The sequence below is a fragment of the Orbicella franksi genome, chromosome 1 (genome assembly GCF_964199315.1).
Source record: "Orbicella franksi chromosome 1, jaOrbFran1.1, whole genome shotgun sequence".
Taxonomy (NCBI): Eukaryota; Metazoa; Cnidaria; class Anthozoa; order Scleractinia; family Merulinidae; genus Orbicella; species Orbicella franksi.
This window is the reverse complement of record NC_138145.1, coordinates 13,547,122-13,572,290: the sequence shown is the minus strand read 5'-3', so window position 1 is coordinate 13,572,290 and position 25,169 is coordinate 13,547,122. Positions and strand designations below refer to the sequence as shown.

At 39.7% G+C, this 25,169-nt stretch overlaps 1 protein-coding gene and 1 long non-coding RNA gene across 3 annotated transcripts; both read right to left on the bottom strand.

The window, feature by feature from the left end:
- Positions 1 to 76: 76 nt before the first annotated feature.
- LOC145491987 (uncharacterized) lies at positions 77 to 18,325 on the bottom strand. Of its 2 annotated transcripts, none has more exons than XM_081471305.1 (16): positions 18,240 to 18,325; positions 11,195 to 12,055; positions 10,907 to 10,954; positions 10,495 to 10,647; positions 10,102 to 10,234; positions 9,532 to 9,617; positions 8,646 to 8,687; positions 7,983 to 8,092; positions 6,971 to 7,155; positions 6,584 to 6,859; positions 5,792 to 6,008; positions 4,804 to 5,023; positions 4,083 to 4,388; positions 3,723 to 3,769; positions 2,980 to 3,145; positions 77 to 2,866 (listed from the first exon to the last, which is right to left on the bottom strand). In XM_081471305.1, exons 2-16 carry the CDS (start codon positions 11,993 to 11,995, stop codon positions 2,435 to 2,437), a joined length of 3,222 nt encoding a protein of 1,073 aa, XP_081327431.1. In that variant the 5' UTR covers positions 11,996 to 12,055; positions 18,240 to 18,325; the 3' UTR covers positions 77 to 2,434. The 2 variants fall into 2 exon arrangements, with proteins under 2 accessions (XP_081327431.1, XP_081327423.1); XM_081471297.1 differs by lacking the exon at positions 18,240 to 18,325 and adding an exon at positions 15,688 to 16,296.
- Positions 18,244 to 21,908, bottom strand: LOC145492011 (uncharacterized). Its single transcript, XR_014049910.1, has 2 exons — positions 21,643 to 21,908; positions 18,244 to 18,379 (listed from the first exon to the last, which is right to left on the bottom strand). It is a non-coding gene; the product is annotated as an uncharacterized LOC145492011 (long non-coding RNA).
- Positions 21,909 to 25,169: the final 3,261 nt, after the last annotated feature.

Here is a 25,169-nt window from a genome sequence, read left to right as displayed (position 1 = left end):
CCTTTCGTTTACTTAGATTGCATCCATTCGGATAAAAGATGCAACAATTACACACAAACTTCTCACACAAGGATCATCCAGCTCACATCATCACCAAATTTATTAGCCTTTTCCACTGAGTAACCAAGATACAAATTATTGTACAATAAAATATACTATGACAACGTGAGTTTACAATCATTTTGTATTTTTTTTCCAGCCGTTTTATGCGCTAGAATCAACATTACTACACAACCAATCTGTTACTTTACGACAGTTTGGCTTCCTCCTGTTCACAAGCTACTGTTGTTAACGGTAACATGCGATTGAAAACGAAGGAGTGTACCACTCCTCCCTGCGAACAAACGAAAGCCAACAAAACGTAAAGCAATGACGAGTTGCCCAAATAAGGAATGCCGCAAGCATGCGACCTCTGGCGCCAAGAGAATTTTGGCGCCAAAATTGTCTTGACCTACTCATGTCTATAGAATACTCATATTTTACAGAATTCTCTTAAGCAATATTTAATCGGCTGACTGACGCCTTTAAATCGCCACTTAGAATTACAAACCCACCCACTCAGTCCACATATACAGATCAGAGCGGAATAATTTCACGCCAGCACTGAAGTATTTTGTTAAATATTAAAAATTTTCAAAACCTTAAGATGAAATATGAACGAGCATTCGGGCATCTTGAGTCGCAACTTTTCAGACAGAAACTTGTTCTGTTCTAAACTGGTGGGAACAGATTAATCAACATTACTATTCCTAAACTATCAAACAATTGGTCTCTAACGAAGATTTGCGTCCTTTACAAACTAAGCGGTCTTGCAAACTATATAAAGCACTTAGATTAAAACAAAACTCCTTGCAAAATTTAAGCAAATTAAAACCCCAACATAAACCAAATTGTATAAATACGGCGGAAAAACCACAGAACTAATTTCCGGGCGCCTTTAATTTAAATGTAACTTCACTCACACAGCACACTTATGTAGCAACCACGAGGAACTCATAAAAAAGCAAAGCCAAAATTTGGACAAACATGTTGGAAAATGTGAAAAAATGTAACGTATACGACATATTACTTGACTTAATCACCAAAATTAAATGAAGACAACTGAACCATTGTTGACGTAAATCGCTGACCTAGCCAAAAAATTCACAATCTTATTTGACGTAACTCGCTCTTTAGAACTAATCTATCTAAAATGACGACACACATCCATTGCTTATTACGACACGAGAAATTGTCAACAAAGTCAAATCACAACAATTTTTTTTTCACAATATATATATATAAAATCTATGGACACCACGTTAGTAAAGGGATTATTAATGATTCTTGAAAGAATAAACAAATGCCTTCTGTCAGTTGAAGAGTTATAAATATTTCGCCTGTAATATCCCTTAGCACGCGCGCCTTTCCAGCCGCCATCTGGGTTTTCCCCACAATGCTGGGAGAGTCAAATATCGACTGGGAAAACGTCTCGCTTACATGGGGTCTAACATTTATTAACCACAAATTAGACGTCAGTAAATTCTTCAACGACAATACGTCATTGTCCTTCAAACAACGTTCGTTGAAACAAATAATCCGTAAACTTAATCTTGAACCCACATTTCCCACGGCCACGTAAAACAGAGTGAGGCCTGAGTACGCTCCCTAAACTCTCGTGGTCATTTTTACACGAACAAATGTTTCTTCACGATCGAGAGGAAATCCACGTGAGTCGCCAGGCTTTAGAGGCCGAAACAAGACGGCGTTGGTCACTAACAATGACAACTGGTGGCGATTTGATCATGAGCACCTATTCCCAAGAATTTCAAGGAGTCCACTAGAGACTGGCAATAGCCGATTAACGCGATCATTTGATTGATTGCGTGAAATCAATCCAAATTATTATCAATTACGAGTCAAATGGTAGTCTTTTTTCTTCTCGTTCGTCCACATCGTTCCGAGGGCCTCTCTTTATCACACTGAGTTGTGACCGAATTCTTAACAAACTAATCACTTGAAAAGCCAACAAAAATTCTTTGACATCCTCTGACGCCTCTGAAACCAATACCTCATATATATACCTGCTCGTCTAGCTGACCTGCACTAGAGCCTTAAACAGTCAGTGTCCTGCACACCTTGGACAAACTTTTCATTGAAAACCTAGACCACTGACCGACACTTTAAAAGTGCTTTGATTTCTTAACATGATTAGGAACAACAAACAAGTCCAGTTAAACTGGGGCATAATCAAACACATAGCAAAAAAAACACTCCATTAAACGCATAGAATAAAAAAAGTTTAACCACTTTCAGTCGATTTGATTCGTTGAATGATCTATAGTCTAACGAAGGAATTACACGAATATAACACACGCACTCTTACAAGTAATTAGATAGGCTTACAATCTGTACATAGAAGATTCCTAATTGAACAAATGATTTTTTTTTGCTTTCACTCTTGTACGCGGATGTCGCCGCTACAACCTGACGTCATTTTTGACGTATCCATGACATCATCGTTAGCCAATGAGGACGCACAGGAGCCGCGGTAGCTGTTTAGCCCACTGAATGCATCGCGCTCCCCAGGGATATCACTTCCCTTCCCACTGAAGCCAAGCCCCACGGGGGCCCCACGGGAGATCACGTTAGGATTAAAGGGCTTCATGATACACCGCGGATCCGGAAGTCTCCCCGCCTTCTGCACATCTCTGAAGGCCAGTTCCTGCGCGAGTTTCCGGTCCTGTCTTTCCTGCTGCTCGCGCTCTTGTTTCTGTAGAAGTTGTCTACGCTCCTGCAGCAACCTCATGTGTTCTTCACGCTTCCTTCTTTTTACTTCAGCTTCGCTCTCCATGCTGTCAATGGTCAGGCTGCAATCGGATGCGTCCTGGAAAGAGCGAAGGAAATGATAAGATTTACAACCGAGCTATGTTACAATATGTTGAGCAATGTTCGCGATGAAAACTGTGTGTAGACGTTTCAAGTGGATTCCACTCGTACCTGTCCCCTCCTGACCTGCTCACTGCCCGGTTGATCTCCACCGACGCGGGTCTGGGGCGACAGATCGCTGCCCCGGGTTTCTGGAGTTGTAGTGGAGCTATTTTGATCCATCTGCTCCTGAAGGACCCGAGCATACTGTTCATCTTTCTTGATCTGCTCCTCTTTCCTGATAAGTAAGAACAAAAAAACAATCAGTTGGACTAAGCATGTGACAATTCCAGCACTTGCAAAGTGGGTCATGGGAATGAAGTCTGCTCATGAATCTCATCGTTCTAATCTCTTAACTCCGCCATTGCCGGTCCCAAGCCCTGGATGAAAAAGGAGGAGGGTTGGGGCATGGGGCTAGAAACCCCATCCTGTAAAAAAACATCATGCTACAGAAACGCCTTCAAGAATAACTCAAGGCATCTCAGCTCTTGGGAGGGAAGGTTCTCCGTTGAGGATACAGATGACGCCGTACGAAGGAAGCTGGAGGATTCTGGAAGTCACAAGGCCGACTACCCTCTCTTGCAACCCGTTCTAGTCTTCACCAGTTCTTGTATTTCATTTAAGTATTTCTACCATATCAAATTATTGGTAGTCAAAGCTCAATTCGATTTTCATACCAGTCTTATCTCATGAATCAAAACAAAAGCACGCCTAGTCCCTTAATGAGCAGACTGCTTTTGAACCAAATCTCACTTAATTCCCTTATTGTCCAATTCATTGTTTCTTTTAACTAGTAGGGTAGCGTTTCAACGTACCTTGACCATTCATCTAAGTCAATAAATGGTTGCCAAAGCTTGCGAACCTGGATGAGACACAAAAAGTGGATTGTGGTTAGCTACGACAAGTACTTCAATGCCTCTCAGTTCAGTGGCCATCTGGCTAACACAGACTTCACAATAAACTTCTTTTGGATTTGCCGCAGTTCGTCTAGTTTTCCATACATTCACTATGTGAAACTTCCCAAAACCAGCCATAAATCCATGATAAAGAGAACCTTAATATAAAATGGAGAACAGTATTTCTTGCTACACCTTGCACATTTAAGCTTTAACTGGTCTCCGTGTTTCAGAAACCACTGCATTATGTACGAAAACATGGCCAAGTTTGCAGCATACCTCACTGCCATGGTGTGGACTCCATATTGGTGCTGTGTCGGTGATGGTGGGAGGAGGTGGCAAAGCATTGCTGTCATCAGGAAAGTTTCTCCAGATGTAGTCAGCCTCGCCACTATGTTGCCACCCTACAGGAGACTGTTGCCTAGGCGACAAACTAGAGTTTGATGATTGGCTGGCTGCAGGAGAGTGGCTGAGTGGGGACCCACTGCTGACACCGCTGTCAGTGTCCTTCCTGGGGATCCACAACTCTAGGAGGTCGCAATCAGTGGCTGTGTCGCTACTCCGTGGAGACGTTGAATCAGCATTCTGGCAAATTGCAATATATGTGTATATCAGGATAGGCCTTTTCAAAAAGTTGAAACATCCTTAATTACCAAATCACTAACATTTCTTACATTGGACTCTACCAAAGAAACGAGTCAATGAGTTAGCTACGTTAATCAAGAATCTTTTTAATACCGGTCATATTTTCCCATAATATATTTCAAAATTTTAAAGTATCACAGCCTGTTTCAAATATGTTTTCGTTATTCCCCTCACATCGAGAGCCGAATTTCATTTCCATGATTTCTCCATGGCAGCGACTGGCATTTCAACTTAGGCACCAGTCCCAAAACGTTCGTCACCATGATGACTAAAACGGTCGCAACTTAGAGGGTTGCCGACTTGGCTCTCAGTTTGGACAAAAGAGACAAAGCTTAAGTCCAGCATGAGCACAAACCTTTTCATCATGTAGGTCAGCAGGAACAAATGGACTTCTTCCCCGAGGCAGTAAAATCCCTCTTCCAGCCATGTCAGGAGTTTCAAAAAATGCTCGTGAATATGGGTTATAATCACTGCGTCCAGGATATGATGGATACCCCATGACATTCTGGTGAAGATGGTCGTAAGATACTGGTCTTCCAGGAAAAGGTGAGCTGTAGAAGTCTGGTGTTTGGTGGCTGCAAGGAAATGAAAAACATCAATGACAATGAAACAACGATGATAAAGGTAAAGTCTGCATACAAGCCAAGTGGCCCACCAGGCCAGTGCTTATCCTGGTTTCTGTAGCATGAAGCGACTAGGAGTGTTTCTACTCCCCCCTGGATGGGATGCTAGTCCATCGCAGGGTTACCCCCAGCATTAAGTTCGCTGCAACCCATTTATACACCTGGGTGGAGAGAGGCACTGTGAGAGTACAGTGTCTTGCCCAAGAACACAACACAATGTCCCCGGCCAGGGCTCGAACCCGGACCGCTCGATCCGGAGACGAGCACACTAACCATGAGGCCACAGTATTAAATAAATGTGCCTTTGTACACTTACAAAGTAGATCTTGCTTACATTTTTAGATATGGAAGCAGGTATCAAAATAAGTTATTCACTGGCTTATTTAACTTCCACGACACCCAATTTTGCTGTTGATAAAAATTCTTTAAAAAGCAGGATGGTGAAAGGTATATAGACCAAAAGTCATCAGTTATGAAATTCATCAAACACTGAATTTGCAGAACTGCATGTAATACAAAACATTTTAATATTACAGCGTAAATGTACAGCTACACATACCAGTGTTGAGAATCCTTACAATGTAGTTTAAAGGTTGATTAATTTCCAGGCACAAGGACTGATATAACATTGGTACAACAGTGCAGTTAATAAATGTTATAAGCTGAATGGTTATTTGAGGTCAAAAGGTGGAAGCCTCTTCAGGGGTACTGTAGACCTACCTGTAAGGGTAAGGTGTAGGATCTGAAGGATAGCCAAATGAATGGTCATAAGCCTGATAACCGCAAGGTTGTTGAGGCATTCGCTGTCTTGCTCTTCCGCTGTACATGGATGGATGTTCAATGCGTCCTGGGTGGTGGTCAATATGGCCATTTGTCATGCCATTTAACCCTTCATCCTGGACAGTCAAGGGTGAGTTCCGGGGTGGAGTCATAACACCTGTGAACAGTTGAAAACAGTGATAAATTTAAACCGGTCAGTCATGTACCAGTAACAAGCAAAACACCTGCATACAGTGAAACTACTCTAAGCGAGACCGCCCGACAATATTTTCTACAAATTTATCAATTAAAATTGTGGAGGTTAACAATAGTTTTCCAACAAATTTTCGATGCAACCAAGATGTACATTACAAAGGCAACAGATTTGTTGTCATTCTGAATAGTGACTATTTGGTAACTACATGTATCAGTAGTCAATTTGCAAAGAATTTGTTGAAGTGGCCTTTGTTGGAGTAGTCGCACTGTAAACTCCTTTTGTGAGGCAATGATACCCAATAAAACAAAATGCAGGAAGGAAAATTATCGCAAGCTGGAAGCCTCACTGTCTTTCAAGAAAGGATGGGATGAATGGATGAACTTTAATCTAATAAAACATGATAAAATGTGAAGCTTTGGCTTGCTGGGCCATATTAAATGATTGTACCCTCTACCCCTTTCCCTGCCCAACCCAAATCCCCAAAGCTGTTCAGTGGTATTAATAATACATACTTGGTTAAAACATAGCATTCTTACCAACAGCAACGTCCTTTCCTCTTGACACAACATTGGAATATGAGTTTCCAGGAGGTGCTGGTGGACCGTAATACTGGACATACCCTCTACTATCACTTCCTGGAGAAGAAACGTAGGGTGACTGCACATGATCATAAGGTGAGCGAGGTCCACAGTAACCATCGTTTGAGTACACAGTCATCTGCTTCATCCTCTGTGTTATAATTTGTTCCTGACTATCTCGACGATTAATCTGGGTTGGAGCTCCATAGCAAGGAGTGGGTTGTGGCATATCACCTTAAGACAAAGCAGTTGTTCTTGTGAGAACAGAACAACAGAGGACATTTTTAACTACAAGGTCAAAAGAATATTACACTAAAATGCAATAATCAACTTCGAAACTCCTACCAGAAGAAATATAGTGTGGGGAAGATCGTGCAGAGCCATTGATACCATTTGTGGGAGCTTGGGTAGCAGTAGGACTGGAGTCAGATCCATTTTCAAGAGGTGAGAACTGATCAGGGCCAGCACCTGGGCCTGATCCTCTAGGAATGGCTGTAGGCCGAGGCCTTGTAGTTCTTCTTTTACTAAACCTGAGAGGAAAGATGTTATGTTGATCACTTGCTCAACAGATGTTTTATAACTATAAATGTTAGGAGATATTAAATTTCAAAGAGTTACATGGCATGCTCTCTCACTGTATGCTAGTTGTTTTGCTTGAGGATAAGTATTAAACACATCTGTGAATAGACCATATTCATATTCTTGGTAGTGGACTGGAACTACAGTCAAACCTCTATTAAGCAGCCACCTATTAAGCCGCCACCCCTTATTAAGTGTCCAGTTACCAAAGTCCCTAAATTATTGTCAGTAAAATACTGTAAATAAAACCCCTATTATCCAGCCACCTCTATTATCCAGCCACCTTTTGGTGAGGTTTTTTCTGTTGTCTTTACCCCTATTAAACAGCCACCCAAAATTTAATACAGGCAAATCAACATTGTTTTCGAAAAGGCGATGGAAGATAAGAGTCCAAAATAGAAGGTGACAAGTGATAGAAGCATTCAATCATGACTGTCTTAAAGTGACTCCATGTTCACTGAGACATTGACCCGATGGTGAAAATATTCAAGGTAAACAAACCCCTGTTAAGCAGCAAATCCCTATTAAGTGGCCACCTTCCATGACATTTTTGTTATTAAATTTTAATCTCTTTGTATGATATTCCCCCGCATGAGCCTCCATCCAGTCCAATACTGAGAATATATGTATGAATATGGCCTATTGATGCCAACTTTCTTGCCTTACTATTACAAACTGGCTGAATTGTCTTAACATAAATTAATGCCAAATGTGGACACTTAAGAGCTCTCCCAAAGTTGTTATCATGTTTGCATTGCAGGAAAATGATGACACCTACTTCTCAAGCTCCTCCTCTGAATGTGCAAATGTACAGTGCATTCCTCTGGGACATCCACCTCTGGTGTGATCCCGACACATGCTGGTTTTAAATTTGTTGTTGTTGTGAGGCTAAAAAAGAGGATGGCACCATTTAGACCTCATATATGTTTACTTTGTCAGACAAGCTGTAACATTAAGTCTTATAATAATGTGTATTATCGTTTGTCTCACGATGTAGTCACTTGAGGATGTAGATCGCGACGTTTCGACTACTTACTGCTAGTCTTCTTCAGGCAATAAGGTTGACTGATTGCACGGTATCATTTATATCACAAAGGTCAGCTGTGATTGGTGCATTTGGATCTTCCTATTGTTCCATTGTTCCGGCGAGTAGCTGTTCCCTCAGTGGTCTGCTGTTGTACCGTTCTCCTGTTGTTGCAGACCACTGAATTTGTGTTTGAAAAAACACAAATTTATAACTACAATCTTTTCAAAACATTTCCATGTTACAAGGTGTACATGTGCAATTCTATAATACAGTACAACTGTATAGAGCAGTTAATTAGTACAGTGTAATTCTAGTCAATTTACAGTTGGTTAATTATTTTGTAACCACTGGATACTTATCAACAGATGTACATTTCCCGATATTAACTGGGGACACATTTTTCAGAATCCTCACCTGTGGTGGATCACTGGAGCCTCTCATTCCTTTGCCATATGACTAGTGTATTAAAGAAAAAAACTCATCTGAGTACTTCTATGCAGGTATCACAATGTACACTTTGGACTGATGCTTGTTGTGGTAAAGGTAAAGTTCATTCCAAGTCAGAGGGGCAAGGTGCTAACTAGTGTTTATCTTAAGACTAGGTTCTTGCACACTTTAAATGCAAAATTTACATGTACATGTAGTAATTTTTTCAAACTGTTTCCAAATCCATTAATATGTTCTTTTTTCACACTCAAGGTGTCCTTGAACACAGGAACTAAAACTGTAATGTGCTGAAAACCTTAAGTCTGAAGGATACCTACTACCTGCCTACTGTGAATGGAAATTGACAGTGAAGGAATGTATCCACATGATAGTAAAGTAAAAGCAGTATGGTGGCAAGAGCTCTCTAGATGAAATTTACATGACCTACATGGTGTTCAACATGCTAAGATAGCTTTAACTCAGCAAATAAGCATTTTATCCTGCTTGGAAAAGAACTCCAATTTTTTTCCCATTTTTTCAACTCTTATTTTTCGTGCTTTTCCAGATCTGGAAAACACGCTTGCATACTTCCACGCATTTTCAAAAATTCCAAACTCCGTATGAAGCCTGTGCATATCTCAAATTAAATCAGAACTTTGAAAATTTTGTTCTAACACATAAATAAAGCACCACTGGATCAATGCTCTATCAAGTAAGGGCAGCACACAGCCCACAACATCTTATAACTTTACAATCCCCTGCCAGACTACAAATTCTGAAGCACCCAGAATTAAGAATGTTTCAACAGGTTTGTTAAGATCAGGTACATTGCAGAAGGAGTATTAAACTGTAAACTTAATACAACTGCACCTACTTTTGAAAAGTCAACAAGTCCATTGACCACAGAGTGCACTGAAGTCATAGCTTGTTCTAACTCTTTCCACTCTGGACATGTTGCTTCTGTGGAAGACAATCAAACAAACGCAGCTCATTTAACAATTTAGTTGCAATCAATTGCATCTTGTTAAGAAGAAAGCACAAGCAGTACATTTCTGTCCTCCTCAAGGTCAAGTCTGCATATGAGCCACAGGGCCTATCAAGCCAGAACTTATCCCAGGTTCTGTAGCATGAAGCAACTAGGAATATTTCTACTCCCCCCTAGATGGAATGCTAGTCAATTGCAGGGTTACCCACCTGCATTAAATTCACTGGTACCCATTCATACAACTGGGTGGAGAGAGGCACTGCGAGAGTGAAGTGTCTTGCCTAAGAACAAAGCGCTATGTCCCCAGCAAGGGCTTAAACCTGGAACAGTCCGTCCAGGGTCCAGCGCACTAACCATGAGGCCAACACACCAACTTCAGGTACATTTAGCGTTGGTTCTCTAGTTTCTAACAAAAACATGGAAACTCTAGCGAGAGAAAAGCATCAATTCCACACACACCTGGAGAGGCATCAATCTGGGAAAGTAATTCAAACTGGTCTCGCATCTGGCAGAGATTTCCAGGATCCCCAGATCTCTGAAGAGCAATGATTAATTCCTGAATACTCTGAGAAAATGAGGCAGGAGATTGGAGCTACAACAGAACAAAATAGTTATGGATGAACGAACATAATAGGAAATAATTCCACGATGTAATGTTAACACAAACAATACAGGGGTTTGGAAACGTTGACTGCAATTTATAATCAAAGACCTCAAATACAGTAAAGCCTCACATAGATATATTGAAGTACAGGAACATTTTGAAGTATTCGAATAGGCCATATAGACTATGGACAATGTATTATGTGTACTACATATATTATTTTGATCCCATGAAGTTAAGTATTGCACCTTGTCAATGATAGACTGCATGTGAGACTTGTGATCCAGGTCGCCATACAACAGTGAGGACCACTGGTCTGGGAGAATGCGCAGTCCTGCCTCTGTAGCAATTTGCACTATTTGTGCATCGTGTTCCTTCCGCAAAGCATCATAGGTACGGTACTGAAAAGCAAATATCTGGTAACTACCTTTTTCTTGACAGATTATCATCAACATTAATGTCAACACACTAAACAAATCTTAAATCAATTTTACAACACATCCTGATTTTCATTTTCTCTGTTTCAGATTATGGCAGCATGTATAAAACAAAAAGCTTCAAACTGAAAACAAATGTAAATCACAACATCTACAAGAACCAATTAATTTTGATTACTCTTTAAGGTTCACATGTAATCTCACAATGAAATAGAAACTGTACCTGCTCTTTAAGCTGCATTAGAGATGATTCATTGTTCTTTTTTTCAACCTGAAAAAAAATTAACTGTCAACACAAACATTTCCTAAGAAAATGTATGTCCACAGTAAAGCCTATTATATAATTTTCATTCTTCACCAGCATTTAAACACAAAAGATCAATTGAAACAAATAGAAGACCTTGTGAAAATTTATTAGACAGTCTTGTCTAACTACCAACAAACTTGATTTTGCCTCTAACTAACCTTGTGTTGAGTTATTAACAAAAATCAGTGAAGTGTAACTCTGTACCTTAAAACAGGATGCTCTGTAAAGCAACTGTACTACATGACCAATGCTTGTTTTAGAAGCTTGTGGAAACTGGGATTCCAGCTTCTGAACCACAAACAGAACTAAAACTTTCCTAGACAATGCCTCTCCTCCCTCAAGAGCCAACAAAATCAGTTTCAAAGCCTCTTCTTGCATTGCTGGTCCTAAAAACTGACAACCACGATTCCGCACAGCAGCCCAGAGATTTGCAGACAGCTGTTGCTGATTTTGATGTAATAAAATGAGCTCCGTTACGGTCCGTTCTCCAAGGCTTCTGGCGGCACGCATGGCCCTAGTGCGACCATCAGCCTCGGCAAGCTGACAGTTAACCAGTGTCACAAGCTTGCGCTGCATTGGTCTTGTGAGGATATTGTTTCCATTGCCGTTCAGAGAGCCATTACAGCCATTGGTTGTTCCATTGATAGTTCCATTAGCAGCACCGGTGACAGGCCTTAAGAACAATGCAAGTTTTTCAATACAATGTTTGGATGTTCTGTATTGAGCAGCATTGTTCTGTACACTTTCTATGTTTGGAAGTTCTTCATCTGGCACTTCCACTCCTACTAACTGAAGCAATGCGTAGTTGAAAGGAAGCTTAGATATGTCCATGTCAACAACAGCCTGATCAAATGGACACTGCGTTTTAGACAGCTTTGACAAGCAGGAAACGCACAGTGTGTGTCCACATCCCAGGCTAATTGGCTTTCTTTCGTGCTCATCAAATTCGTTGTAGCATATTGGGCACTGGAGAAACTCTGTCCACTGAGGTGTTTGAATTGGCATGATTGATATCAGCTATTGTAGATTTGTTGAAATTAATTGATGCTAAATACCATGGGTATCCTGTAATAAAACATAACACAATCAGAAATGAAATCACTGCAGCAGTAACCAGTATTTATGAGATACAGTCAACCCTCCACTAACAGACACTCTCATAAGCAGACAGCTCTACTTACAGACACTGTTTTCAATTCCCCTTTTTACATGTACCAACCGGTCAAACTCTGTATCTACAAACTCCCGTAAGCAGGCACTCTCTCCAAAGTGAAAGCGGACTCTTTTCAAAATAAAAATTGGATTTTTCTTTTGCTTACACTCCCTCATAAGGGGACACCCACATAAGCCCCGTTCCACTTTTTGTTGAAGGTATACTGCATACTCTATATTTCTTTTTTTAGTTTGAACATTTGACATCAATAAAGAGTTTCAGTTGCTATTTTTGGCTCCCAATAAAACATGAAATTAACACCCGCCAATGTAACTCTCCTGTAAGCGAACATCCACCATATTTTTCTTGAGTATCTGCTTATGGGAATAATTCTTCTAAACTGACCGCAATTCCTGAGTGTGTCCACTTACAAGAGAGTTGACTGTATTTAAAGAAATATATAGGAAGGTCATGAAAAGAAATTTTGTCAGTGACTTAGCACTTAAAATAAATAGCTGCTGATAAATAGCTGATGTGGTACACTGAGGACATATTGTGAGGAAGCATAATATTATTAGGACTCAAGGCACAGATTATATTTTAAACATCTACATGCAAAACAAAACCATTTCACTTCCTATTGAGCAAAAGATAACAATTAGATGGAAAAAATATCGAAGCGTAAAACAGGGCTGTGCTCTATAATCACCCAGGTGCCACAAGCAACTAACTTATGCCTTTGGGCGACTGGAAAAACGGACTTTTTCATATACGCTTAAGTACTGGGCACCCAGGATTTCATGCTGAGGAACCTTTGGGCTCCTCATAATTTTTGTTAGACCACAGTTCTGTAAAGACAAAATATATGTACACACAAACACCCACTAACACTTAACTGCTATTGGTCAATTTTCAAAGAATTTTGTTCCTGAAATTTGGTTTCTTAGAAATGATAATTATGACAGAGCAACAGGTTCCAAACATACTTTATCTATTGCTAAAAGTTTATTCCAAAGATAATATTTAAAAAGGCTGCAAAGGATTTTAACTGTATTACCCGAAAGAGATGCAACAAATATGACCTTGCATCCACCACAGCAGAGAACATGCAAATTATTGAAAGAACACACAATTGAAAATGCTTAGACTCTTGCAAGTAAGTTAAAGTTACAGCTTTTTCACCAACAAGTCCCGCAACATTTTGCTTTGAAATTCACCCTTTTGTCTGAAACTTGAAAACAGTTTTTAGAGCTACATGTACTTGAGTCAGCTGATGGCTGGTGGCCAATAACATTACACTCTGCTGAGTCATACAGTCACGTGTCAAAAGTGAAAGTGTTTCCATACAGCTGCTCAAACAGATTTCCAGGAAAAAGGAAATGCTTAGCATACCTACTCATGAAATTAGCAGTATCTTATACTCTATATTTTATTTAAAAAATTGGAAAGTACATTATTTTACTCCACCAAGTTTAAAAGTACAGAAGTAAAACAAAACTTGGCGAATAGCTTAAAAGATGAGCCAAAGATAAAAATTATGTCATCTCCTGAAGGCAGAAAGTCTCTTAAATTTAGCAACAAAATTAATGCACTTGCCTCCTCAACTTTTAAGTAAGTGTACTGAAACATAAACACTGTTGCTAACCTAATTTTAAAATGCTCTTGCCATTTCAGATTTGTAAACGCTCATTCTTTAGTAGTTTGACATCACTATTAAATATGAGCTGAATGACATGAGTTTTGTGCATAATAATTCTAACCAAACACTATAGTAAGGTATTTCTTGCATTTTCAAGATTTCTGCACGTAAAAGGTTGATGTTCTCAATAGAATCAAAGGCTCTAAATTTAAACAAGACTTGGCTTCCTGTTTACATATTTTAGAGTCAACCTTGCATCAAAGAATTTGCCTAACAAAATAACACCATCCCACGCTGCAAAGGACCAAAAACTCACCTAAACCGCCAGATACTACTTGAAATAAGACTGAAAGCATTTCTCCCAGTGTACATCAAAAACTAAAATTGTACATGTACAATGAAAATGCTATTTCAAACCCTACAGGTTTAGTTCTAAGAAAACTGAACTAAAATCACACATTTTCTCTGTACACAAAAGAAATCAAAAATTCCCTTTAGTCACCTGACTACGTTCTGGTTTGACCCGGATAACCTGAAAGTACGACAAGAGTGGAAACTAAAGATTAAGAGAACGAGTCATCCACTAACTCTAAATGGTCATTTGAGGTTCTCACATAAAACCAGTCTGAATTACATTGCACCTTGCAGTTCAGTAAAAGAGTAGTTACTAAAACTGTGTCCAGAATGAAAATTTTATCAACATTATCTGTGATTAGCTTTTGAAGTTGAGGAGTAATAAAACAAACAAAATTGCTCTCAAATTAAGCAATTCTTACTTTCAATATAACAGTTTGACCCTATGTTGTGCTGAGACTTGCTAATCATGTGATATGCAATAACCAGCTCAGAAAAATACCGTTTGTACATGTTGCTATAAATGGCTGCAAATGACGTTATTTTGCGAGTGTGTTCAAACACATTTACTGTCACCCAGTTTTCCAATTCAGAAGGCGCCGACCGTCAAAAACTAGAAGAATTCTTTGTAAAATATTACAACTGCAGCGTGTTGGCGACTGTTACGTAGTCATAATTTATGTTTGTAATGAGATTACAGCTGGGAATGAAAATTAATTCCTTTCAAAGTTGATCAAAGCACTTAACTATAATTTTAAAATGTTCGAATAAAGTTTTGTTCAAAGGTCTTAAAGGATTTGTCTTTGGTTCCTTTGATTCTCGACCAACATGTTTCGTGACCCTGGCGAAATATGCATTCGTAAGCACAAACCATAAGAATTGGACTTCCTGTAGCAGAACGAGTCACAAACAACCGTACTAATATTGAACTTTCTCAGAAGCTTCAGTGAAGAAAATAACACTAAAATGAGAAGTTTTGATCCTTTCTAAACTTCAGCAAACAATTTCCGCTATTATACGTCGCTTAGACACAGAACAAACACTGGCGAAAGTGCCGAGGCTTTGAAATTCTTTCGACTGCCTTCAGGGTCATATTTGACGAATGCATAACAAAGCTCAATATGATCGATCGCACTCTGAATAACAGATTATTCCAAAATAATAAATCATACATGTCGATAGAAAAAGCAACGACGAAACAGTACTACCTTAGAAAGGGCAAACTTTGTCTCTACAATAGCAATCCAGCATAAGCAGCATATTTTCTATTGAAATTTCTGAACAGTTGACAAGCCTGAACAAAGAACCACAACATTACGACAACGCGACAGATTTAGAACAGCTTCATCGTGATAGAAATTCGCCGATTTCTTTCAAAAGAGATCGCTTTTACAGTCTCAGGACTTACAAATAATTACAGAAACTGACGAAAACTTCACGAGGAGCATTTTAACCCCCGAGAAGAAAAACAATGCAAAGTTACTTGTTTCTGCACGTTCCTGAGACTGCAAGAACGATCATGATGCGGCGCTTCACGCCTCATAAACTCACCTTAAACATTAAGAGAAAACGCTATCCAAGACTGGAAGATACTTGTCTGCACAAATAATGCCTTTAGCTATCCACTAGGCTTTACAAGAAAGCAGGAACTTTACGATCTATCGCAGCAAATTGTTGTACGGTTCTCCCCGCAAGGAAGTCGAGTTTCGCTTCCACAAAGAGGAATTTTAAGCGTATGGACACACAAAAGATGTCGTTATTCAGTCCTTGAACACTCCCAAAGGAAGTATGATGTAAATTTTCAACTCTGGTGAATGAGGTGAACCCCTCACATTTGAAAATCCCTGTTCGAGTCGATGGATTTATGTTGCGCTGTTCGAGAGCTTCGTCAGTTCCATCATGACCGATCGGTATACGCCATGACCGGATAAAGCAACTGACGGTATCTCCCCCCGGGGTTAACGTCATCCCTGCGCTGCAACTGCGCTTGCTCACTAGACTTGTCGGAAGGGAAGTACTTGTATTTCATTGGTTTGTTTTGCCAACAAAGGAGGAAACACAACTCCTGTAGGGGAGGGGACGACAAAAAGACCTTCTTTGTTTCTAGAAAGAACCTCACGCAACGTAATTTCAGCTGTGATCACATTGACACTAATTTAGGCATTACATTTTTTCAAGGCGTTTCCTTTCAGCAAGAACGCTTTGAAAAACTGACCTTAGTGGTGAAATTTCACCTTTTTAAAATCGCTCTTGGACTTTGTATCTAACTAAATCTCCAGATAGTCTGCATTTTGATATGCGCGCATTCATGAATACAGATTTCACTCTGGTTACAGGCCCAGACATATCCCTTTGTTCCCGGCAACGAAGAATCATAAGATCTGACATCTCGACGAAACGTTTGTAACACTGAATCAAAAGTACTTATCGTTATATAAATATAAAAATTCTTTTCGAACTATGGAGAAGCGCGTCCTTTACAGAGCCGTGAGATCTGCACTTGTACATTTCTCGACAATATTTATTACTGGCAGCGCGAGTCTGAAACGTTTCACCTGTTATTTTGTTTGTTTGTTTATATCGTTTTCTTTTACATTATACAACAATTGACAATAAAATTCACAAATCCTTCCGCTTGCGAACTCCGAAAATCGCGTGGAAATTCTAGAAGGAAACAATCTGTCGGGCTAAGAAAAAAACAAAACAAAAAAAAGTTCGATATTGTTAAATCTGACTGGAACCAGGCGGGAAAAACTCTCATTCATACAAAATGGGGTTGCGTAGTAAATGAAATGTTTTGCCTTAGTGGTTTAATTTCCCCCCTCCCCCTACCCCCATCTCCAGCCTGAAACATACTTAGCCCCTCTGTAAACTCAATTTCTTTCTTGCGGTCGCCCGTGGGTGTATTTTACCCAGCCGTTTCTGGGGGGCTTCTCGAGTTCCGGTACAAAAGTCTGGGATGAAAAGGCGGATTGTTCGAACCAGAGCAGTTTTATGAAGGCTTCACATCGTTTCACAGCTGACACAGAAGCTAGAGACCGGAAATGCATTAGCGACAAGGCGGAAATGAAACATGCTAAATGTTTTCTTCCTTGGACGATCGGCAATATTAACAATGGTGGCCAATTAATTTGCTGTACCGACTTAGCTGTCCAAAAATCACTAGGAACGTGTAGCCACTATTCCCTATTCCGGTTTCAAAAACAATCGAGGACAGACAGATATTGCCTAAATATAGTCACTAAGCCAACAAAGGGAAAATTGGGAGTGTTTCTATGCGACCAACAACCCACGCAAGATTAGCCAAAAAGTAAAACAAAAAACAGCTTCCGGTTCCAGCAGAAATGGGAACTTTTTACTGAATAGTATCACCGAAAAATGCAATTCAAATAAAGGGATAGCTGTTGCAATGGAAAGGTAAAACCCGTATACTGTATGTCTATTTTTGCCGAAGTTTACAGGTCTTTTAGCAGGTAGCGTCAGAAAATGTTCAGCCCGATGCACGTTTCTGTCTTCTTATTTTTGCACGATCAAACTCGTAGAACCTTAAAACGTGAACCGTAGAGCTGAAATACAGCAAACGCGATCGAAAGAGCTTTGTGTAGAATTATTTTGCCTCACCGTAGCCTCTCCCAGTTAGTGAATATGTTTACCTCACGCTTTCGTGCACACGTGTTTAGGAAATAAGTCGAGTATATGGCAACAGGTGACCCGCGGAGAATTTCTAACCATGTAGGTAGACCGAAATAAGTGTTGTCTTCCTGCTATTAAAACTGCCCTAGCCTCAAGTAATAAAAACAGCAGCGATAACGCTGAAACGCAACATTCCCAGCTTCTTCGCCTTCAACCGGCGAAGAGGAAAGTATTTAAATAATTCGATATATTTCTTGGACATAAAAAACAAATTTCTTCCTACTTCAGTTTCGAAAACAAACCTTACCTCGTTCTTAAATAATATTTGAAATAAATGCTAATTTAGTTTCCTATCAGCTCTGTATAGTGCTCCGCTTTCACGCGACACAGAATTCAGTCAGTTATGGAGCCCTGCGATTGATCATAAACACAAACGACGACAGCTGTAAATTCGTTAAACTGTAACTGACCTTTCTACTTGGCGTCAAATCCATCCACGAGGGAAAATTCCCGTTTATATCCAGTTCCGCACTTGGTGAACACCTTGCAGTCCACTGATAACAGCTTTTCTCGCTGTCGAGACTTATACCTCCCAACGCCCTGTTCGTTGCTGCGAAAAACAAAAAACACTTATAAAAAACAATTACGCCATAAAACTTGAGGTAGATTATTCACTTGTTTTTGTCCCCAAATGCTCCAGATTAAGGTGTGGCCGTTTGTTTACCGCGGTCATGTCACTGCAAAATATAGGCGGCATGTGAGACCGAGAGATTATTTTTGTTACGGTAAGCAGTAAGACGTGTGCATCAGGAATAATTATGGTAAAAACGGTAAGAAAATCTTCTCCTTATTTCGTAGCAATCTGAGGTGAGATTTAGTCGTTCTTGCTTCTTCGTTCCACCTCATTAAATCAGGCGTTGCGCTGCACTGGCAAATTCAGTGTTCGACAGGTTCTTGTGCTACAAGTGTCAAATAATCTGTCAGTGAAAAACAACCCTAAAGCTGTGAGATCTTCAAGTCTGTGCCAAATATACAAAATATGTCATTCAAGCAGTTGATTCATAGAGCTTTGGAAGTTTGCCAGGTGTACGAGCCTGAGAAGAATTCAATTATATGACGGGAAAACACATTTACATGCAAAAAGAAAAACCGCACTAGAAGTTCATTTTCTTTAATATGCAGTTGTCGAACTCGGAACGAAAATTTTCATGGATAGACAATTTGTATTTCTGTGTTTTATCAGGTTGATAGTTCTTTTGCCGCTAAGTGCTAATTTGGACTTAAATAACCTTTAACATTTGTAAAATAATATGATAAACAACAATAACATTTAACAACAATTTAATTAACGTGATCATAAATAATTGGCATACGAACAGGTTGTGTGAAAGTATCAAAACATCAGTATTCAGGTGTGATCAAGTAAATACTTTTTTGGTCAAGCTACACTCTGTTCAATATGTTATTTTCTTGAGATGTCAATTCGACCAATTCCTCCTAAACTCACAAAAAACTTGAGAGGAGATTGTCGGAACAACAGAGTGAACTCAAGACAGTCCAGTCCATTTTTTTCTAACACCTATCAACGTTATTCCTGATTAATGTGCCGAATCTCAAAAATTGACGGCAGTCAGATTTAGCGTATATCTTACACTGTAAAAACTACGATCAATTACAAAGTTTCACTTGGTTCACTCTCGTGTCCCAAACAGTCCTCAGTGATAGAGATGGCTTCTTGGGACGGCTGATATCTACTATGGGCGAAGCATGGCTAATTTATTAGCCCTGGTGCACGCTCAGACTCTAAACTGACACGGTTTTCTGTGACACTTTCCACCCAAAGTGCCTCTGTATTCGCGCTTGGTGCGCGAGCACTGGTGCCTGGGTACCGGCATAGTGTTGAGTTCGGTGTACTCAAAAAGCCCAAGTACCATCTAACTCCCGAATACAAGGTCGAGACCTTGTACCCGCCCGCGCCCGAATTCTTGGGTGAGTGCTTGGAAAAAACTATGTGTTCACATATGTGTCCAGCGAGAACTGTACTCGGGCACTGCACTAGAGCACAAAGTGTGAACATAGCCTTTAAGGGATACAACCATCAGTGAGGAATGTCTAGGGGGTCAGATAAGCTTCAATCAAGTCGCCAGCAGAGGTCGCCTGCTAAACTAATATTACGAGAGGAAGCACACATTTTAGTGATTCCATAGACAGCAGTTTTTAAAATTCTACTGAACATAGATCGACATTGAAATCAGTAAAATGAAAACCTTTCGCAAAAAAAAACAACAACAACTGTAGCTTCCACCGGCAGTTTCGTCAACAAAATACAGTGAAACCTGTATTAAGCGGACCCCATATTAAGCGGATACCCTCTATTAAGTGGAAACCTGCTGAAGTCCCAAGATTTTCTGTCCATATTTACCGGCCTGTAAAATAAACCTGCATTCGGCGGACACCTCTGTTAAGCGCACGCGGACACCAATACTGAGCAGTGTTTGATCTTACACTGGGTTACACTGGTTTACCCTGTATTACAAAAGAGGTAAGACGTAATCCGATAGAAAATCGAGCAATTTCAGGTTTCAGTTGACAAAAATCTGGTACCAGAATAATTTTAAGTATTTTACAGACATTTTAACATTTTCTTAAAGCTAAATACCTAAATAACTGCCTGAAATAATACCGAAAACAATTTCCCATGGGAACGAGAGAAAATAAATTTCAAAGTTCAGAGAACTTGTGCAAACACAGGCAAAATTTCATCATCAGTTTCATTTTACCAGTATTTTCAAGTGTTTCATACGAAGTTCAACATTCGTTTTCGACGTTTGGTGTTGCTAGAAAACATTTTTTTTTCGAGCAGATATTTAAAACAATCGTACAGAAGTTTGAAATACGATGTATATAATCTTGGTACTAGGTTTTTGTCCACTTGGTACTCAAACTTCTGGTGGATTCCGTCTCAATAATTTAAAACTATTATTGCACAACATATTAGAACCTGTTTTGAACGAACGGACACCCTGTATTAAGCGGACACCAGTGTCAAGGGTGTCCCAAGGGTGTCCGCTAAATACAGGTTTCACCGTCGAACCCAGTAAAGAACATTGCTGACGCACAAAAAATTTGAACGAAGGGGTCTTATTCAGCCAACATAGTCTTAACTGTGTTTCAGGTGAGGTGTTTATGGCAGTTCTTTCCTTGTGTTTTACTTGAACGTTGATTGATTAGAAAAAAACTGATTTCTTACATCTCAATTCTGAAAAAAATGCCTGTCTATTTTGGCGGATTGAATTCGTCCGCCTTAGCTTTCGAGTGATGAGAGGGAAGTATTCATGCTCACACGGTGCAATTTTAAACAATTTCAAACAGGTACAATAAAATGGAGTGTCGCCCAAATATCGAGCATGTTTCAAACTAATAGAAATCCTGTCTTGATTTCACTTCTCATGTACGGTTCCATAAACCGAATACGGACTTGCATTTGATGCATGCGATTTTCCAGCCATCCCCATGCAATATAGAGTTGCAGTGAACTGACTCCATTACAGCGGATTCCGTTAATTGCAGTTTCGAAAAAGCTGGACAAAGACCAAGATTTCACCAGTTAACTAGATGTTCTTGAGAGAAACCTCAGTTAAAAAATCTTAAGAACTTACCAGGAAGCGATTTATGTGCCAGTTCAATTGAGAAAGTAGTTTGTCCGCTGATCTATCTCACAGAAGCCCATTGTTTAGCACGATTATGACCTTGGCAATTTCTTCAATGTCTTGCGTTATTTTTGATCGAACATGACGTACAGAAGCCAGATCCGTTTAGTGTGAGGAGCGCGATGCACTAAAGAAAATTTCACCTTATAATAATGGTACTTACGAGTAAGAATTGCAAACGTCCTGTAGTATATTCAGTCCTTTCAGTCCAATTTGAGCAATGAAGGTTTCACACTTTGTGCATGATGCATTTATCATCCGATAATGAAACACACCTTCCTAAATTAGATAATTACACTGGCACATGGACACCTACGTAGATAACGATTTAATAATTTCTAATTATTCTGCTGAAACAAGTTCAATGCAGTACAAACAGTAATTTTGTGACAGTAATAAGGGGCTCGCAAATCTACAAGTGTCTTGCATCGAGTTTGAAAATGTCCTGATATATTTTTTTTTTTTCATTTGCCTTCTGCTGTTTACTCTGACTTAGTCTCAGAATGCGTTTATGTAGGTCAAAACTTTTGACTGTCATCATAAGGCCGACATATGAACGATAAAAAGAAGAATTTGTTAGGTTCGGCCCTCTTTTATTATTACCGCACGAGCACACAGCTGATGCGGAACTAAAGAGCAGAGCCTGGCAACCAGCCTCGTTGAGAGCATAATTTTGCGCGAAGAAAGCAAACACCAACACGAGGTAACGAATCTTCTGCTTGTTTTTGAATTTGTATTTAATCTTAGATATATAGGAATACATATAAAAAAAACAATACACAACTTGAAAACCTTAAACAGTTAGACGTTATTAGCTTAAGATGCATAAATAATAGACTGCTTAAGGAATGCCTGGATCGCCAAGACCTCATTTTTCACAAACTCTAAGCCTCACCACGTGATCGTCTTCACACTTTTTTCTCAGTCATCACTAAGTTTTAGGATTGAGGATATATATCATGATGACTTCACTTTCACGTAATGCACAACGTCACGTTTAAGTTTAGCTTCCGGTTCGAAACTGACCGGAAACAGCTTCACCGGAAACTGATACAGCTAGGAAGCACGATGCTGACAATTGCAAATGCTGTAACGAAGTTGTAATATCCCTTTTTCTTTCTTTATAATCAGAGCATGTTTCAGGTAGGAATATAATTTTTTTGTTCATGTAGGTATGGGTGACAAAATCGCAAAATGAAGTCACACAGGCGGACCCACGCACACGAAAGGTGTCCAGGTCTGCACTTTACTCTCTGAATTTCAACTGCAGAAACTCAGGACAACTAAACGATGGCTTTAAAAATGCTATTTGTGATACATGTATAAACTATACAGGCTTAGTGTTCTCCTACATCAACCCAGTGACTGTGCGAGTATAAAGTGATATGCTTAGAAAGGCCGTGAAAATTCATTAGCTCAATGACCCGGTAGTCCAGGGTGGATCTGTGAAGAGTGATGCCTAAAGCAAAAATTGACCCCTATCTCTCAGAATTTAATTAGTCCAAAGAATTCAAAGACCAGTGAGTTGTGTCAGTGATCCATAATTTTCGATTCATGGTTAGATCAGTATCGTTTGTTCATGAACTATAAATGCTTTTCCTCACCAGCTTACACAAATGAGGTAAACAATTAACGGCATACGGGATATTTGGGAGGAAATTATGGGATATGGGATATTAGGATCAGATAAATAGAGGATATTACACGGTGGCGAGAAGATATGAATTTTATGTTCGAGTAGCAAGAACAATATCTCACTCGTTCGCTTCGCTCACTCGTGAGATATTGTTCTTGCCACGAGAACATAAAATTCATATCTTCGAGCCAACGTGTAATGTTCTTTTTATTATATGGAGAAACCAATTCAACAAAAGCAAAAGGCGGGAATCGTGACGTCATTGAACGATACGACACTCACAAAGGTGACATACGGAAAATACGCCACTCAGGTCCCGGATGAAGTGGCGTATGGAATCTACGAGTGGTTTAGTTCCCAGTAAAACACTCTTCTCCATATAATAAAACAGGATATCGAGTAGAAAACTGTTGATTTTTTCAACTGGAATTAACGGGATATTTAGGCCAAAAGCTAACCTGGAGTGGGATACTTAGACCCCCCAATGGGGCCTCTCAAATCGTCTCACACATCATGTTGAGAAAAGTTAAAGGCAAGTAGATACAAACGTTGAATCACTGGGATGTGATACGATCTCGGCTTAGCTTGCCGCGGAAACAACATAATTTTTGATACACAAAAAGACGTAAAGAAACCAGGTCAGGGGCCTGTTCTGTGAGATCACACACTGTTTGACGTTAGTTGGGTTTTCTGTGTTCAGCCGAAATCGAAACTATTTTTGTTTGGTTTGGTCGGTCTGTCTGAACTTTCTATTCAGCCTTGAAACTGATGGTCAAATGGTTTGTGCGAGAAGAACACGGCAAGCTCAAGGATAACTTTCTTGTAACAGAATTGACTTCTTTCCCCATGTTTTTGAACTCACGATTTCTGAGAATGTGAAACATGCGTAAATACCCGGCCCTATTTGATGAATTTTTCTATTACCGAGAATCGGTCTAATAGCAACCTCGAGAATTAAAAAGGTTAGAGTGGAAACATTTGTCTTTAGTACAGATGACTCTTCTAGGACATGTTCTTTTCAATTAAGAAAACTCGTTTTTAACTAAGAACATGTTCAGTAAGCTTTTTGGAGATTTACTTTCGAAAGGTTTAAGGTACGAGGTCAGGGCTAGCCAAATGAAACTACAAAGCTTGAGGCTAAACCTTGGGGACAAAAAACCACAACTATGGGTCGTAATTGAAAGTGAACCATCAGTATAAAATCGATCAGCCTATGCGAAGGACATGCTTTATGAATCTGGTTATGCACAAAGGGTCAAAAATGTTCTTGTTATATAAATTCTTTACAGCGATAAGTTACCTGGATGTGTGTTTCTCGGAAAAGGTCCACTTTGTTCTCGTCGCGATCTCCGCTTCAATTTTTCCGAACTTTTATGTCATACACCCTTGCACTGATCTGTTGTGCTTTGCGCTGAAGAGATACGAATAATGAATGTTGTGGAGTAGCTTTCACTTTTGAAGTACCCACCAAGTACTTTCCCATTTGAATATGTAAGGCACACAAGTTTTCCAAGAAATTAAAGTTAATTTTCAGTTTCCAAGCCTCTCTAAAATTCCGGCTAACCCGGAAGTCCGTTATTTCTGGGATTTGAAAGGGATGTCAGTTAATAATTAATTTTTAATGCAGCCAAAATAGTTACAGATGTGCCATCGCAGTCTGAAACGCTTCGAGGCAAGTCAAGTTCCTGAACTATTAGACTATATGGAAGAACCGTGGAAGAACCATGGAAGAAGGAGCAATGAGAAAAGAAGGAGCGCAAAGAAATATCTCCCTTCCCTGGCGATCCCTGGGGTATAGGCAGTTTTGTGCAGCCCACATGAAGCAAAAAATTTTGATCCTGCGTGTGGGTGTGCCTAAAGGCTCATTTGTATACCGAAAAAATACATAAAGGAAATAAACAATAGACTGCAAGGCTGATACTACTTGAAAAACGTTTCGAGACACCAACATGACAACAACCGATAAAGTAGGATCGCAACAGTGGACAGCTGTTTCGCCCTTCTTGGGGTTCGTCAGCACTGTGTAGCGAAGATATGTAACGCCAGCCCAACAG

Excerpts from the sequence above, each read along its gene's own strand:
- LOC145491987 (XM_081471305.1), bottom strand. The coding sequence starts at position 11,995 with ATGCCAATTCAAACACCTCAGTGGACAGAGTTTCTCCAGTGCCCAATA. Across the intron at positions 6,009-6,583 it reads AGGAAAGGACGTTGCTGTTG|GTGTTATGACTCCACCCCGG; the intron begins GTAAGAATGCTA and ends AACTGTTCACAG. Across the intron at positions 4,389-4,803 it reads CTGACCTACATGATGAAAAG|AATGCTGATTCAACGTCTCC; the intron begins GTTTGTGCTCAT and ends GCAATTTGCCAG.